The 18,143-nt window shown below is 43.2% G+C and overlaps 2 protein-coding genes across 11 annotated transcripts in view; one reads left to right on the forward strand and one right to left on the reverse strand.

The window, feature by feature from the left end:
- The window catches only part of PDS5B (PDS5 cohesin associated factor B), a 119,810-nt gene extending 116,825 nt beyond the window's left edge, over positions 1-2,985 (reverse strand). For all 3 annotated transcript variants that reach the window (XM_080614425.1, XM_080614426.1, XM_080614424.1), the window contains exon 1: positions 2,883-2,985. The gene's annotated coding sequence lies outside the window, so the exon portion shown is untranslated. The remainder of the gene's footprint in view (positions 1-2,882) is intronic.
- A 9,141-nt stretch (positions 2,986-12,126) lies between these two features.
- N4BP2L2 (NEDD4 binding protein 2 like 2) overlaps positions 12,127-18,143 on the forward strand; it is a 48,555-nt gene continuing 42,538 nt past the window's right edge. For 6 of the 8 annotated variants that reach the window (XR_013956440.1, XR_013956441.1, XR_013956442.1 and 3 more), the window contains exons 1-2: positions 12,538-12,625; positions 14,787-16,201. Coding sequence is in view for 5 of the 8 variants with exons in the window: in XM_080613400.1 (XP_080469526.1) it covers positions 12,542-12,625; positions 14,787-16,201 (1,499 nt within the window). In the remaining 3 variants the exon portion in view is untranslated. Of the gene's footprint in view, positions 12,230-12,537; positions 12,626-14,786; positions 16,202-18,143 lie in introns of those variants that run through there. The other 2 variants (XM_080613403.1, XM_080613402.1) reach the window with 2 other exon arrangements.

The following is an 18,143-nucleotide window of genomic DNA, read 5'->3' on the forward strand; positions in this document are numbered from 1 at the left end:
CTAAGAGCAAGATATTATTATTGTTTTTAAAGCATGTATTTTGCAATTCTTTAAAAGCCTGCACACGATTTCTTCCAGGGTCTGTCAATGCTGTTCAAATAGTCCAAAGGGTCTACAAATCTGATAAATCAACACAACACTTTACCACTAAAGATTATCACACTAACATATTCTTTTAAAAAAGTTTCCTCAGTTTTCCACTACCAGCTAGTTTCAAAACTGACTGAAAGCCTCTGATATTCTCTCAGTCTTTCCAAGGATTATTTCAGGTTGAAGTATTCATGTTTCATGCTATGAGTAAAAACACCATTACTGCAGATACTTGTTAAAAGGAGTATGATACTGACAAGGGGTACCACATACCAAAACTACTTTTTGGTTCTTGCCTGGAGGACTTGGAACTTGCCTGAAGGCAAGGGTGAAGACTACGTCAAGAAAGAGGAAGGTATTTGGGCTAAGTAATATTAAGGGAAAGAGATGTTAAAATGAAACTGGTAGGGAAAAATGATGAGTTGTAGTATCACATTTTCCTCCATTTCTTCCTTCGCATACTTTTAGCGTTCTGCTTCACATTTTCTTATTCATTGCTCCCATGAAAATTCTCCTTGCGCAACAAGTAGCCTTTATCACCTTCCAAACTCAGGCTTAAAGAAAAGACATTTACTCGAAAAAACTTTAAATGAAAAATCCCATACTAAAAGACTCCTACACATACCCATAAAACCTCTTACTCTTCTGTATGATATGAACTCTGTGACTGAAGAAAGAGAGGGAAAAAAGCATAACCTGATACCCTGGTAGAGAGCAATATACCCCAAAAGAAAATGCATCTCTTTTGATCTACAGGAGGGAACAGAGTCTCCTCTTTTACAACCAAAAATGGATAATGCCTGAGGTCATGTGATATTTCATTACTATGCTTTTCCAAATGCTAGCAATGACTGTTTGTTTTTATATTTTTAATTACAACTTAATACTGACTTAGCTGACTTGCTCAATTCAAGTCCACAAGTACACTTGGTAGGTACAGTCAATACCAACATTCACATGGCACATGAGAAAAAAAAAAAAAATAGCATACAAGCATTATACACATTATGATTGTCCATTCTCATTTGATTTATTTAGCTGTTTCATCAAAAACTGAACTACAGCATATCCAGTCTGTATAGTAACTAGCAAAGGGAATGCAAGAGGCACAGAAGCAAGTACTACTGTGTAAGAATTTTAAAACAAAATAAACCCAAACAAAACACCACACACAACTGCACACCCCCCACACCTCACAGCAATTAAGTACTACCTTGCCTCAAACAGACTCAAGACGTCATGCAAGTACCGAAGTACTAAATACTTTCCCCAGTAGCGCATGCTTTCAAATGCCTGTCATGAACAGAGACACATGCCTCTGTTAAACTATCTTACCTGATTGTCTGTCACTACCAGTTTTCTTTTAGGGTGGTCTGAGCACAGCATACATGCAGATGTTTCACATCTTTTTGAGGCATTACTTGACACAAGTAAATATAATACTGAAATACATACAAGACACACCAAGCAAAATTTCTATCATATGAAAACTGGACAACTCTACTAGCTTGGAAGGGGAAAAAACCTGAAGGAATGCATGTCATCTTACCCCTTCCCAAAATGTGATTTGACACCCACTTTCAGCTATAAAGCCACTCAAATTTTCAACGCTCCTATTCCATTCCCAGCAAAGAGAAATCAATCAGTTACAGCTAAAGCACCTACCCTGCAAGCACAAAACAAAGACCAACACGAGAATACTTTAGCAGTTGTGTAAATGGGAAAACAGAACGCCTAAAAAAATAACCACCACTCTCGGCAAGCGACCGTGCAGAGAGCAAACATTAAAGTCAGAGTAAGACTTGCACGACAAAACCCAGCTCTGCCGGAGCTGCTCTGCTGCAGTTTAACGTTCCGGGATTGTTCACCGTCATTAATTGTTGATTTGTTTTGAAGAGCAGATAGTGATTTATTTGCCGCGGGATGAAGTTACAGACCTAGATTCCCGACCAGAGTCTCCCCACGTAAACAATACATAACCTATAAATTAACCATTCTCCATCTGGCAATTCAGATGTAAAATTCATAGTTTTTCATATACCAGGCGGCAGCTAACACCCCCCAGCTTCCTTTCCGAGCGCTAACAGAGCCTGATGCAAAGTGGGAAGGAAAAAAGAAAGGAGAGAGGAAAAAAAAAAAAAGCCAGCATGAAAGGAACGGGCTCACACAAGTAGGGACCTACCGAACCGAGGTCCTCAGCGGCCGCCAGCTTCCCCCCGCTGAAGATCGCTGCTAAGTGCAGGGCGGAGAGACCGAACTGGGCAGTATTGGGGGGGTCCCCTCGGCGATCCCCGGCGAAGCCCGCGCGGGGAACAGGCCGGGTACAGCGGAGTGTGGGGGGGTACCGGCGGGAGCCGCGATCGCTCACCACAACGGACAAGCACCCTCCCCCCCCCGCCCCGCCGCGAGGAGCCACCGCCGCTGAGCGCGCGACACCGCCCGGCGGGCCACCTGGAGGGGGGGGAACAGGGGGTGACCCCCAGGCCCCCGCGGCGCACCCCAGCCAAGGTCACCCCCCCGCGGGGCCCCGCCGGGTGGGGTGCAAAGAGGGGGAGCGGCAAATTTAATTTGTGACGCCGGCCACGGGGAAGGGGGGAGGGGAGCAGCGCCGAGAGGAGATGGGGAGGGAAGGGGGTGCTCCGCAACGGGCCAAGGGGAGGTCTGCCTCCTCCCTGTCCTCCTCGATCGCCGGCCGCGGAGCTCGGTCCGAATGGGCGCCTCCGCCCCAGAGAAAGGAAAATGGAGAGGGGCCAGGGTGGGGGTAACGGCGACTAAGGTGCCGGGTTCCTTACCCCGCCGCAACCGCCTCTCCTCGCTGGTCCCAGGCGGGTCCGCTCCGCGCTGCCGCTGCTCCGGCTCGGAGAGGAGCTGCCGCCGTAGCCGCAGCCAATCGCCTCTAACCCCCTCCCCTTCCGCAGCTCGCCCCGGTCCCCCTGTCGGCTTCAAAATGGCGCCAACTTGTCTCTGGCTGCTCCAATGGAACCGCCGGGGGAAGCGAGCGAGGCCAGAGTGGGGCAGCAGCGCCCCCTACCGGCCCTCGCAGCCGCCACTGCGCGGGCACTGGCCGAAGTTAGCGGTCACAGGGCCCGCGGCCACCGCTGCCCTCAACGGCGGACCCCCGCGCCCTGGCCAGCCGGACAGCCCGGTCCTCTGGGCAGCCACTACGGGAGCTGCAGAGCGCCGCTACTGGGCGATGCAGCGGTAAGGGAAGAGGGTATAAAAGTTACGACCCCTCCCTAAGCGTGCTTGCGCTCTGGGTCCCGATCCAGCTCTCGCCTGCTAGCCTGAGGCTACGGCTATGCCTGCCACCCCGAAAGACTGCCGGTTGCTGCACAACACCGTACAGATCCTTGCCAAAAGCCAGGACCCGGGTTGAGGACCTCTACTGCAGGGTTTGCAGGCCGGCAGAGCACCTCTCCTCACGCACAGCCCGCGGCCCGGTCCGAAGGAGGGGCCCAGCATCCCCTCGGCCGATGAGCTGCGGTCCGTTACCCGCCTACGTGCACGGTGCAAAGCAGAGAAACAAGTATTTCTCAAAACCAACACGAATTATTAACGGATTATTGTAAAATGGTGAGGAATAAAGTTGCTTAAATGCAGAGAAACAGCAGAAAGAGTAGCAGAAATCGCTCTTCAACCCCTTTGGTTTTGCTTCAGAGCACGCAAGAGTTTCAGGGGCGCCCTGACAGGGAAGTGCAGGCAGTGAAGTGATGTAACTTTTTCTCAGGGCTGCAGATGAAATGCTGCATTTATGAATGACGCATCAGGAGAGCGTGGAAGTGCTTAGAGTATTATGCTTCAGAAAAAACCCAAACATAAATAGTACTTGGCAGTTCTGCTGAAACACATTCAGGGCTTTGCTTAGTGTGAGGAACATACTTCAACTGCATGTTAGCCAAGACATTGTATCTAGTGCTTTCAATCTTTAAGTGAGTTTTGTCACTAACACATTGTAACCATCTTGTCTTATTTTTCATTCACCTTCTAAACTAACTTATATAGCCTCATCTTCTAATAAAGACTACATCACTCCTAGGGATAGATTGCCAGAAATTTTATAGAAATCTTTGTTTTTAAGGCCCCAAAACTCCCCTCGTTTGGATTTTCAGGTGAATTATGTTTGTCCTGCACTTCCTGAAAACAAAAGTACTACTGCACGGGCAGGAAAGAGAGGAATACTATATCTGACAGTCTTCTATTACTTGCAGTCAAGGATATACTTTTTTTTGACGCAGGTTGGACAATTTCCCCTCGACACCCCTCACTGTCAGCTGGGCTTACCGAGACACCACATCTTGCGCTGGGGAGCGCACCTGCTTCCTACGGAGCACTAGCACCTGTGTGCGGGGATACTTACCAACCAGGAGGAAAGTTAAACATAGCTACCGCAATTGCAAACCCAGGTCCATAGCTGTCAAAGTAACTAGTGTGCTGACATGTTGCGGACGTGACTGTTCTGCCCCGTTCTGCCGAGGGAGTAGGTCACCGCAACGCTCCCGGCTCCCTCGGTGAACGCCTCGGGGAGCGGGGAACGGCGCTGTATAACGGAGGCCTCCCCTCAGATACGCTCTGCCCTTCATCTCCTGCCTATACCAAGACTCCTTAATACTTCACGGATATTCGAAGGTGACTCTTTACTCCTCCGTTTTCAACCCATCCCGGTCTCCTCCACCGCGCGGTGCTCGCTACGGGTGCCGCGTTACAAGACAGGCGCTCGGCTTGCCGCAGTAGCGTGCGCGTACCTCAGGAGGGAGCCCGTCGGACACCGCGGCTCCCGCCGGACGCTCGCTAACGTTCACCCGGCGGCCGGTTCCCGCCAAGGGAGGCGGGAGGGACGCGGCCTGCGGCGCCCCGGCCCCGCCTCAGCGAGAGCTGCGGGCAGCCGTTGAGCGGCCGTGCCGTAAGGAAGTGCCGTCAGGCCGGGCCCGGCGCGGGGCTGTGGGCGGTAGGAGGCAGCATGGAGCTGTCGTTCCTCGGTGAAATGTGCCGGCCGGCCGGCCAGCCTCTGAAGAGCTACTTGTATGCTCGTTTGGAGGCGTCGCTGACCGTGCTGCGCAGGAGTCCCCTCAGAAAATAACTTGTAAGTGTTAAGAACTCGACCTACAGAAGGGAGTAGCAAGTACCCGGCTCCTTTTCGGCGTCCTAAAAGAAAAAAGCCGCACCGTGCAATCTGTGCAAGTGCTGGCTGTGCTCCCGAGGGCAGGCTCCGGCTCTCCACAAGAAATGTCACATCCCCACAGGGCACTGATAACTGTAAGCAGACTCGTTTTACTACATCTGCCACCTCCTGAAAGCCAGGAGTAAACATAAATGTATGTTACAGAAACTGTGTGCTTAAGAAAGATTCAACATGTTTTCACGAAATTTTGCTTACATTATAACATACAGAGAAAGCCAGTGCCACAGAACTTCAAAGACTTATTTGCCTTTAGAATCCATTTGTGGACCTGTTGTCCACTAACTTGTCTAATCCCTTTTTGAACCTGCTGCCACTGCATATATTCTAGCCTACTTAAGCAGCAGATTATAGAAGCCAACTACCCACTGTGTCAAGAACCCTATTTCTTCACCTTAAACAGGTGGTTTGTAAAATATGATCATATGCTCTTCAGCCTTGTCTTTTCACAACCAGAATCCAAACCCTTTTAGTCCCTACTTTGCTAGACTGCTGATCTTTTCCCTTGGGTCATTTTAGGTGTCTTTCTCAACACCTTCTCTAAATTTGTGTCCTTGCAGACCAGGACTACACACAGTAAGCAAGATAGGAATACGCTGAGACTTCCCACAGATCAGCAAAATGCTTTCTGTGTTGCTCTCGGTACTCTTCCTGATGATATATCTCTGTGGTTCAGTGAGGCTTTTTTGGTTACTGCTACAGTTTGGGCCAACGATTTCCGAGAGCTGAAAGCAGTGATTTCCAGACTGTGAATTTAAACTTCCATTACTGACAGATAATCCTATAATTTACCTTACACTGATCTAATTCAAGACTATCTGCCTTCTTTTTACCCATTCACTTTGTGAGACCTGGAGTTCTTTCCACCAGCACAGCATTTGATTACCCAAAAGAGTTTGGCACCACCCAAGTATCACAGTGTGCAGCTCCTTTCCCAGGTCATTGATGAAGATCAAGGATATTTCAAACCAGAACAAACCAATATCCTAACTTTAGCAATCATAGCTCTATTTAAACAAGAGCTCTAAGATATACTTCACAAGACTGAACAGGCAGGGACCTCGGGAAGAAAGCTGGCAGGTGAGGACATAAACTTTCAAACAACCCCAGCATCCCACTGAGGGGTGAAGAAAGGTCCTAAGGAAGCTAGGTCCTAGAATGACTCTGTGCTGTAGCAATCCCTACTGATTCACTACACTGAAATATAAAAATTGCCTAAAAATATCCTACAGTCCCTGGCAGAACAAGGGAAGGAATAGTTTGGAGAGAGCAAAACTTTCTTTTCATTCCCAGGATAAGAAGATATTTCAGCTTAACCATATTGTAAATCTCTGCCCTGGCTAGCAAGCTCAGTCCACTCACAGAAGTGTGAATTAACACAAGGAAGAAAGAAGAGACTATACACCAGCGAACAAGAACGCCTGCTTTTGATAGCAGTAAGTTGTGAATTGTTCTACTGATTTCCCTACCCATAGATTAACATTATGTGAATTAAGAGTCACTGTTGAGCAAATATTTCCATACAGTCATCACCAGAGTGATAAAGGGCCAGCACAAATGAAGTATTTTAATGGATGCCAACTGACAGGGGGTTTTATTTGAATGCAAACTGCAAGTTACATTTCTAACATTACATGAGTTACCCAGGAGAAATAAGAAACTACTTAACTGATTCCTAAACTAGCTTTTGTTTCCTTTTATAGATGGTTTGGGAAAAATAAAGGCAGAGCAGCAAAGTAAACATTGAAAAAGTTTGAGAAATAGAAGGGTGTAATATTTTTTCCATCACGCTTATCTTCACTTGCTTAATATAGCAGGTCTATGAAAAAAAATACTTTTGTTTCCAGCATAGGTATAAGCACCTTTCCCTTCTGTTTGTTTCTCTTATGACTCTTGAACAATTGCATCAAAAATATTTTATAAACATAGAATGGTTGGGTGGGAAGAGACCTTAAAAATCACCTAGTTTCAATCCCTCTGCCACAGGCAGGGACACTTTCCACTAGACCTGGTTTGCTCAGAGCCACATCCAACCTGGCCTTGAACACTTCCAAGGGTGGGGAAGCCACAACTTCTCTGGGCCACCTGTTTCAGTGACTCACCACCCTCATAGTAAAGAATTTCTTCCTAATACCTAATCTAAATCTCTGCTCTATCAGTTTAAAGCCATCCTCCCTCTTGTCACTACATGCCCTTATAAAAAGTCCCTCTCCAGCTTCCTTGCAGGCCACCTTTAGGTACTGGAAACCATCTCTAAGGTCTTCTTTTCTCTAGGCTGAAGAAGCCCAGCTTCCTCAGTCTGTCTTCATAGGAGAGGTGCTCCAGCCTTCTTACTCGAAAAACAGTTCAAATAAAATACACATCATTTATATAGTGAGTTCTTCATACCAAATGGGTTTTTGACCTGTAGGAGGGAGAGTTAGTGCCTATATACACCTTTGACTTGCAGGTGTAGTGATTTGTCTCAGAGAAAGAAAAAAATACTTCATTTATTTGTGTTGGCTCTTCAGGTAAATGGCTGATATTATTATGAACATGAGTTAACTTTTCAACTAATTTTAGTATCTTACATGTCTCTTAAATAATTTGCAAGGAAGCCACACGGAAACAGTAACTTAAGATGACTGGAATTTTTAGACTCTTACTGTCTCTGTCAGTGCTGTTCCCAACACCATCTCCTTGTAAACAAAAATCAAACAGCTGACAGCAGTGATGCTCAGAAGCTACTAGCTTTAAACACATTTGCGGTATTTATTCTGAAGTTTAATAAGTACTGCTTTAATCTTTGTGCTAAGAAGACTTTACCAAAAATACCTATCAGCTTGTGGTTGTTTTCTAACAAAAAGACAAGAGTCATTAAATACTATATATTTCACCAAAAATAAATTCCCCAAACCCCCAATAAACTGAAGATTATATTATGTTACTTTTCAGGGTGAGGACTGTAGGAAGCCTTCATGAAATAGTTCTCTTCATGAAATAGTTAACAGCTACAGTGGGACACTAGTAAGATTAAATGACCTACTAAAGTAAGTCTTTCTATTAGAACACAAACTATTACCCCCTCCCAAAATTTGCCATCTCAAGTCAGTTGTAGATGTATCTTCATCCCTGACTTCTCTTCTTCAGATAGGACCTTAAAGAGGTCAGTGCCTTTTTGGAGTCATATATAAGAAGAGAGCAATAAAATGTTTCATGTTACAGAGACAGCAGTAAAATGTTTCATGTTACAGTAGCCACAGGAGCAAAAAACTTCATTCAGATTGTTAAATTCCTGAATCAGAATCTGTCTCTTTCCTACAGTCAGGAAGTGATGTTCATTTCGCTATCAACTAGTGCATGCTTTATACACTAAACAAATCTAACCATCTTGCTGTCTGATATGAGTAAGCTAGAGACCATTAATATACAAACTTTTAAGGCTGCTAATACCAGTTTGTGGTTGGTTGTTTTGCTTTGTGTGGTTCATTGTTTTTTTCCCTTCTAGTGTGGGTTAATAGTTGCTTTGTTGCTAAATGTCATGGAATCTTCTTGCTGACCACTCCAGCACAGTGGAGTACACAGTGTATTCCTACAGCTTAATACTAAAGTACCCTACCTATGGCAGCCATCATCTAAAAAGCCACAGTAGTCAGTGTTCTTCTCTTGGTGCCTTTCTGACAGGTACAACAGTAGTGAATTAATATTTGGGGAGTCTGTACCAGCAGTCTTTCTTTCCCTGTCGAATAGCTCAGTTTGTCAGTGAATTAAATTAGTGTCTCCTCTGAGTTACCTTTAATTGATTTAAATGCTCTCCATCCTTAATTGAGATGTAGGACATGAGGTGGGAGAAGTGAGTACAATAACCTAAATATTCTTAAGCAGTGCTGTTAGTTTAACAAAATCGGAAAAATATTTAAGAACTTCTTACCATAAGTTGTACCTCAAAGGCGAGCATCTTAGTTGTTAACCTTCAAATATTCAAATAAAAGTAATTTCAAGTAACAACTGAGTAGTTAAAATTACAAATATTCCACAAAGAGTAGGGTTGTCAACACTGCCACAACTAAGCATGTTGCACTGAACTTTTGTAATACATATTATCTCTCTTTCCGTCTCACTTAAACAGTAATTAGTATATTTAGTATATTAAACATTAAATACTTAAACATATTGTGCTGTATAAAATGCTGAGCATTTTTAAGTTGCTTTATCTGATGCTCTTTTTCTCCTCCTCAACACTTTGTTTTTACCATTCCACTGTCTGTTCTCTATCTAAAGCTAGTTATTTTAACATCCCATTGAATGTTCTATTGACGCTTTACACTCAGTCTACTCCATTTTTATGTAAATGTGAGCTGCTATTTAGATAGTCTTGCTGACTAAGCAGTGCCTGGACACTGTGTACACTATCTGGTTCCCCCAGTGATGTTTCTGATGGAACTTCCTTTATCATCTAGTGCAGCCTGAGGATTCTGGGGGAACTGTTTGTAGATTTGTCTCTAGTAAGTACAACATCTTCTCATATGGCATCTGTATCAGCTGTAGTAGTACCACCAGGGAAAGTGTATTTGATTACCCTCAGTGAGGTTAAAAAGAATGACATTAGGGTATTGTCAGCTGTAACATGTGGCTTATTTAATTACCTGGGAGAATTCCCAAAATGAAATGCATCTGAGACAATTACTGGTTACACAACATGAAGCACTTGAGAGCTTTGATCTCCCAATACTACCTTCAAAAAGTCCACATGTAGCACACTCTTACTCACTCCAAATGGTTATCTTCAGTGTTTCTTGATTTATCATGTGTAGGGAAACACGTAATTATTATTTCAGATGGAAAATATTTTTTTCCTTAGGATTAAATATTCAATAGTATTACTATTGGAAAAGAATTCTCCAAGAAGTCAGGAATTGTGGTTGAAGAATAATTTTAATATTAAAATTAAGGACTAGCCTTATTATCTTTAGATAATCTCATGAAAAATGGTAGAAGAAAAAGCAGTGTAGCCCTTTGTATTTCAGAAAATACTTGTGTTAGAAATATTCCACCAACCTGCAATAATAGTCTCTTTTGTGTATTTTGTGCCTCTGTGTTTTTCTTAGTAGCAATGGTCAGGTTTTATGCCATTTCCTATTTTCCTTCCTCACAGCAGAAATGATCTGTTCCTTCTGAATTTTATTTTACTTCAAAATAGCTTTAGAATTTTACTGTGGATTCCACAGTATGGTACAAAATGCAGGCCCCAAAGCTGCAGCAAGGCCGTATCTGAACACAAGGCTGCTCCTATCTTCCAGAATTCACACACAGTTTTGCCAGCCTGTAACAAAGGTACAAGGTTATGCCACCCTTATTCCTTCAGAAGCTGCACACTGATTCCCCAGATCTGGTTGTGACGCAGGCAATGTCCTCATAACTTCCACAGCACCATTATGTCCAAATCAATACAGAAAAGTATTTGACTATTTGATGCTACAATTGTGGCATTCATACACTGCGCATTTCAGTAGCTTTTACACTGGAATAGCGCTAATCTTAACAAAGCAGAGTAAATGGGAAGAATCAGGAGATTCACGTCCAAAGCTCACTTCTGATCTAAATTAAATTGCTACTAAAGGTGCATACCTTCTAGCGGAGCAAAGCTATCACCCAGCACAGGAAAGGAGGCTCCTTTGGTCACAGAGGTAATTGGAAGGAATGCCAGGCATGGATTTTAACAATCACTGTGTTCGTTTTGCCACTTATGGCAAATAAACAATATTCAGAGATTTTATAAATTATATAGACTCTCAAATATTCATAATTTATTCAGGTTATCTGAAAGCATCAATGTTGCAGGTATTTAGAATGGGCACATCACTTACAGAAGTTGTTGTGTGTACTGTTACAAGACTGTTTCTTAGGAAAAATGTGGTTTGCTTTGCATAATGTCGTAAGATTTGAAAAAAGAATGCAGCCACATAATGGAAAAAAAATATACCCTATTTCTGCTGCAAGGAAAAATTGCAAGTTCATCTAAGTATAACACACATGCAGGAAACCTTGGCAGTGTTTACACTGGGGGCAGTCCTCATTGAAACTCCATAATGTTACTAAAATCTTTGTTGCTCTTAGACAAAAATCAGTATATCACTTTAAGCAAAATAAACGTTCTGATCCCTAAAACTCTGTAGAGGTATTTTCTCCTCAACATAGTGGTCAGAGTAAGTTAATCTAGTACACAGACATACATAACCTATAACAGTAAGTGTTCTCCGTTGAGGCTATAGCCAAAAGAACATGTTTTATTCAAAGTAACGTGGACTGGCCTAACGTCTGGGCAAAATACGCCTGTGAGGTTTATTTCATTAATTACAACCAACCATCAGACAGTTTTAGAAAGGCAGGCGATACCATAGACACCAGCATCAAAACGTGGTGGGGGCACAGCACTGGGCCCCGGCAGGAGAACCGATAGGTACAGCAGGGCAATGGCTGCTGCCCGGCGCTTCTGCCCCATGTCTTCAGCGGCCGAGACTCTATCTTTCCTCAAGATCTATCCTTCCTCAAGCATCCTCCAGATGCTCCAGCACGAAGCTGAGAAATCAAGCTTCACTGATCAGTGTAGCGCAGCGAAAGACAAACAGCTGCTCCCGTCGCTGCGAAATGACAGAGGCGGCCCCTGCCCCACAAAGGCTGCACGCTGAGAGAACCGCTCCCGAAATAGCTTGAAACAGCCCAAACCCCACTGCTCCAATCGGCGAACGCGGGACCTGCGGAAGACTAAACCGCCCCGGTAGGGGATGCCGGTACTTGCAGTCCGCCGCCAGCCCAGCCGGGCGGAACTACAAGCCCCATAACAGCCAAGGGCTGCGGGGTGAAGGGGCGCAGGAGGTGGTGCCATCTTGAGGGCAAGGTTCGGCCGGCGCTCCTCTCCCCGGCTTGCCGGGAGTGCGTAGCTCGCCTGAGCGGCGGAAGACGGGCGGGTGGCTTGGCTTTGAGGTTGGTCTCCTCACTCGCATGGGGCTGCGGCCTCTGTTCAGCGGGGCCGGGAAGGGGCTTTTCCCCGCCTTTACTACCACTGCTGGGTGGCAAAGAGAGACCGTGGACGAGCGGGGAAGCGGGCAGTGAGAATACGGCTGCTCAGGCTGTGGGACGTAGGCTGAGCAAAATGTGTGTGAAGCGGGGAGGTGGGTGCCTTACACTGCTGGGAGGAAGGGTGGGAGAGCGGCTGACACACCTACCGAGAGCTGGGACCTGCGGCCTCGGCCCCCCACACACACCGCCGTCAGCCTGCGACGGGTGGCCTGCCCTATGGGGGGCTCTGGCCTACATGCTTTGTCACTCCCGTGTCCGCAAAGATGTCATGCAAGCAAAGCCAATCGGTTCCCCCCATCAGTAAGTGCTTTGTTTTACATATGGATATTTAGTGTACAGGTGGAGCTTGAGGCCTTTACCGACTTGGTTGAGTCTTCTGTATGTTTGTCAGGTTAATTAAAGTAGTAATTTGGTGTTGCTGGTGAACCACCAGCTCAGGTGCAATGCTTACAAATAGTTCTTTACAGAAATGTGACAGACTATCAGCATTCAAGAGGCAAGGCTGTCATGTAGATTGGACTTTTCTGGTACATATTTGGTCGGTCCTCCTCAGCAATACAGGTGGAGATGCTTTCACATGCAATTTCACTGTCCCAAAGGGTAGTCAGAGAAAGTCTTTTCAAGATTGTCAAGAAAGGATGTTCCTGTGCGGGACAGTCAGAGCAGCATCTTCCCTCGTTAGAAATACTGTCATGTGGCAGGTGTTCACATGCTCTGTTTTCATTCCACATCAGGATATGAGATTTGCACAGACACCATTCCAGAAGACAGATGAGGCCATAGAAGCTAATAAAGCAACATTTCTTCCTCCCCCTCCCCCCCCCCCACTTACTAGGTAGAGTAACCCCTTTTTTTCATAGATGTAGAATAGAGTTCATGATTCATATAGTGTCATACTCTCTAATTTTCAAAAAGGAGGAACTGAGAAACTAGAGGTATGCATGAAATATATGTATCCTGAGAAGAGGGGAGACCATGCACACAACTCTCTAATTTTCAAAAAGGAGGAACTGATAAACTAGAGGTATGCATGAAATATATGTATCCTGAGAAGAGGGGAGACCATGCACACAACATTGTTCCACCAGCTCTGAGGAAGAGGGATAGTTGCATGGCCATGTTTTTCCCCCTTCTGACATTAATACTGTCTTCCAAGTAGTGAGATCAAATGCAAACAGTAAAATCTCCTTGGTCTAGACATATTGAGACTGAGGATGGCAAGATTCTCTTTCTTTGCATAGTAGGTTAGTAGGTGAGAATGTGTCTAGAGTAACATCAGTTTTGCAAGTAAGCATGAGGTAATAAATGTTACTTAGGACTCTTTCCTTAATACTACATATAGGTCCTTTTCAGATAAAGAGAAAAAAAAAAACTTCAAAAAACCTTCATTTCTTGGTCAGAATGAAAGGCATGAGCTGCTTTTTTTTTTTTTTTTTTTTTTTTAATATTTTACTCCTAGAAAGTTGGAATGTTCACAGAAAGTAGAATAAACCCTCTAATAGGAAAAATACTTTCTTGTTAGGTGCTGCATTTGTATGGGGGAAGTGTAATTTGCTAAATAAAATACTTGGCACTTGATTCATAATAAAATGACTTGGGGTTTATTGCATTCTGTCTAGGCCTCTTGAATACAAAGGAAAATCCAAGTAATTCTAATAGATGGCTAATAGCATGATCTCATGTCACAGTGGTCAGTGCCATCTTGCTTTATTTTTAATTGCTGTTGTCTCTGAATCTTTCTGGAACTTCTTGAATCATTCTCAGAATGCAGTCTGTTTGGGGCAGGGATTGGTTTTTTGTGTTTATTTTTAGAAAATGTGCAACAAGTGTCTTGGTCCCTAGCAAACGTCTTTAGTTGTTCTAAACCCAGAAACATTATAACAGACTGCAGATGTAATTTTAAGTCTTACTTAACTAGTACCAAATTATAAATGCCATCCAATATCTGAGTGGTGTTAAATGAATTAATTGAGTTCAGTTCGTTCAGTCAGGAAATAATCCTTGTAACGGAAGTATTTTCATTGTCGTTGGTCATATTAGCAGTGATGTCAGGTATCAGTTTGTGCATTGGAAATTGGCACATGTTTATCTTATAAAAGAGATTTAGAACACTTGATGGGTTAACATAGGTCGGTCAAGAACAAAGGTTGTTGATGTAATTAATTTTTCAAATATTCACATTTGGAAGTTTTTTGTAAATTATTTAAGGTATATTATAAAACATGAATGCTGGACTGGTACAGCACTAATGTAGTTATTTACTAAAGATGTTCAATAATGTGGCAGTTTTGCTTAAACAATGCTCCCTGTTGGTGCTTTCTGCTTTTCTTCTAGTTGAATACATTTTAGTTGTGACCATGGAGTGTCTGAGGATGCCTGTCGTAGGCCTGAATAACTTCTGCTTTTTTTATACATTACTTTTAGAATGTACATGCTGATTATATGTTATTTGTTTTCTAAGATGCTTCATGCTGAAAGCAGAGTACCTCTCTTGAAGTGTCAGGATGAAATCATTGAACCATGTTCTAAAAAAATGAAATCAACAGAAGAGGCCTATGAGAACCTCTCTGCTGGTGATAACCAAGCTATTGAGGATGAAGTGGATACTGAAGCAACATCAGATGACTTGATACCAGTGTGTGCTTCAGATGACCAAGGGCAACATGAAATGCAGAAGCAAGAGAAAATACCTACGGGTGTCCTGAGAACACTGAATAAAGTGCTCCTTGAAAATAACCTAGTTCGTTCGGAAGCTGTGCAGAATGTAAATCCTCAGCTTGCTTCAATAAATGACACTAAAGCTGAAGAAAAAGGCCCTTTTATTACAAATAATGTTGGTAAAGATATTAAAAATAGCATTACATCATTCTCAGTAAATAGAAATGCATCAGATGAAGATTTTTTTACAAGCACAGAATTTATCGGACCGATTTACAAGCCTGTCAAAAGTAACAAACAGGACAAATCTGGCAGTTGCAATGAAAGCAGTGAGGGAGACCGGAATGGATTGCATGAAAACAGAGCTAAAAGAAAGGAGGCAAAGAAGACACAGACTGTTACTTCTGCTGTACCAGAAATAGATGATGAACTGGACCAGTTCTATAAAGAAATTTACCAGCTGGAAAGTGAAAATTTAGATACCAATTTTCAGGAACAAGAAACTGAAACTTCTCAGGAACAATGCGCTCCATATGACTGTAGTCAGCTGTCACAAGAGGATTGTCAGCGCATGTTGTTGGGCAGCCCACAACCATATTACGAGAATGAACAGTGTTTCTTTGAAGAACAAAGCAGTGAGAAAACAAGCAATGAGCAGCAGTTTGTCATGGAAACAAGTGGCTGGAAAACTGAAAATACCTTTGATAGAGAAGAGGATTCTAAATATTGGGACTACTCAGTGCCAGAATTCAGACCTGCTTGGCAGTCAACAGAGTCCTTCATAATACCTCAGGGACCTTTTCCTCCTAGATTCAACCATCAGTCGCATTTTCAGGTACTTCATTCCCCATCACAAAAAACTGATGTTCTCCCTTCTCAGAATGGTAACCTTTCTTACAAAAATTATTATAGTTACCATGGAAATAGTGATAATAACAGTCATGGTTCATTGATTGATCAAAGTATCAACGATACAGGTCATGCTGATACCCGTACTACTCAGGTCTTCAGAAATGTAAATAATGACCAGAATGGACTCCAAAATAATGGTTTCTGTGAAACCAGAGGAGAGTGTTGGAAGGATCCAAAAGCTGCCAATACAGGAGGAATACACAGTTTTTCTTCTTTGCAGTTAACTGAAGAAAGATCTAGCTGTTCACAGAAATTGCTCCTCATCTTAAGAGGCCTACCTGGTTCAGGGAAAACAACACTTTCTCAGTAAGTACAGACTTAAATCTTGAGAAGCTTATTCACGTAAAAAATTTTAAGAACTAAAAAAATAAATATCCGGAAGCACTTGGCAAACTTTGGTATTTGTAGAGTTGGCTATTAAAATGCAGTAATTTTTGCTTAATTTTGAATGAAAAATATCCATAAGCATTAACAGTATTTGCTTGGGATTTGGTTTTCTTTAAAGTTTTGATGAACAGGAGCTGGTTTGTGTTGAATTTAAAATGTTCTGTACCCATTAAATTGCATAATCTTTTATTCTGAAGCTTTCAGGTGTACTAGTATGTGATGTCTGCTGCTTTTTTTTTCCTTATTCTTAAATTCCTTCATATAAAGAGGTCTTCCATCAAATGTAACAGCATTAATTTCACTGAACCAGAATTACTTTTTTTTTTTTTTTGCTCATTCAAAAATCTTCAGAGACCATTAGAAGAATTCTGCTACTCTGGAAATACTTAATTCGTTTTCAGTGTGTTGATGAAACTGATCATAATCTCATTGCCTTTCTTTTTCATACTGTGGTCTATCAGCTTCTCTGGTTATTTGTGAACAACAGACATGCAAGGTATTTTTTTCCCTTAAAAATACACTGTTGAAGTCTGACTGGGTTAAAAGCAGGTACCGCTTCCAACTTGGATTTTCACTTTTTTTTTTTTTTTATAGTTTAAAAAACATTTAAGGTCCCATAGATTACAGACAGTGAATGCTATATGATATCATACTTACTGGTAGAGCTTCATCTAGAAAGGGTACATCACAAATGGGACGTATTCTGTGATTGTCTTCTATTGTATGGTGAGAATCTGTGAAATAGATACAGTGGTCATGTTCTTCCTTGTTTTTTTATGAAGGAGTAGCCTTGCTGTTTGTGGGTTTGTTTTTTTTTCTGGTATTTGGGACATCATGGTCTCCATAACATAGAAAAACACCTATTAGAGATTTCTAGCTTACATGGTTGTGTAATTTTAACTATAGTATCGTCTAGTTACTGGTTGCTCTGTTTTGCAAAGGTACATTTTTAAAGCTATCTCCCTTGTAAGTATTATTGATCATGAGATGGTCAAGTTCGAGATCCTCAGGACAATGAGAAGAGCGTGTGGCAACTTTCGCCTCTTCAGGAACCTGCTTAGTAAGGTTCCATGGGAATGCCCTAGAGGGCAGGGGAGCCCAAGACTGTTGGATGATATTCAAGGATCACCTACTGCAAGCTCAGGAGTGTTGCATCCCAACTAGAAGGAAGTGCAGCAGAAGGGCCAGGAGACATCCTTGGATGGATAAAGAGCTGCTAAGGAAACTTTGAAGGGAAAAAAAGGCTTATAAAAGGTGGAAGCAAGGACAGGGAGCCTGGGAAGAATGTAGGGATGTTGTCTGGGAAGCTAGGGACCAGGTTAGGAAAGCTAAGGCCCAGTTAGAATTAAAATTGGCTAGGGATGTTAAGGATAACAGGAAGGGATTCTGTAGGTACGTAGTGAATAAAACACAGACTAGGGACAATGTAGGCCCCCACCAGAAGCTATTAGGAGAACTGGCTACCCTGGATTTGGAGAAGGCTGAGGTTCTTAATGACTTCTTTACCTCAGTCTTCACTGGCAAAGGCTCTGACCACACCACCCAAGTCTTGGAAGGCAGACACAGGGACTGTGAGAATGAAGACCCTAGGCCCCGCTGTAGGAGAGGATCAGGTTCGAGACCATCTTAAGAACCTGAACATACACAAGTCTATGGGACCTGATGAAGTCTGTCCATGGGTCCTGAAGGAGCTGGCAAATGAAGTTGCTAAGCCACTGGCCATCATATTTGAAAAATCATGGCAGTCAGGTGAAGTTCTCAATGACTGGAAAAAGGGAAATATAACCCCGATTTTCAAGAAGCGGAAAATGGATGACCCAGGGAATTACAGACCAGTCAGTCTCACCTCTGTGCCAGGCAA

The sequence above is a fragment of the Psittacula echo genome, assembly GCF_963264785.1.
Source record: "Psittacula echo genome assembly, chromosome: 3".
Taxonomy (NCBI): Eukaryota; Metazoa; Chordata; class Aves; order Psittaciformes; family Psittacidae; genus Psittacula; species Psittacula echo.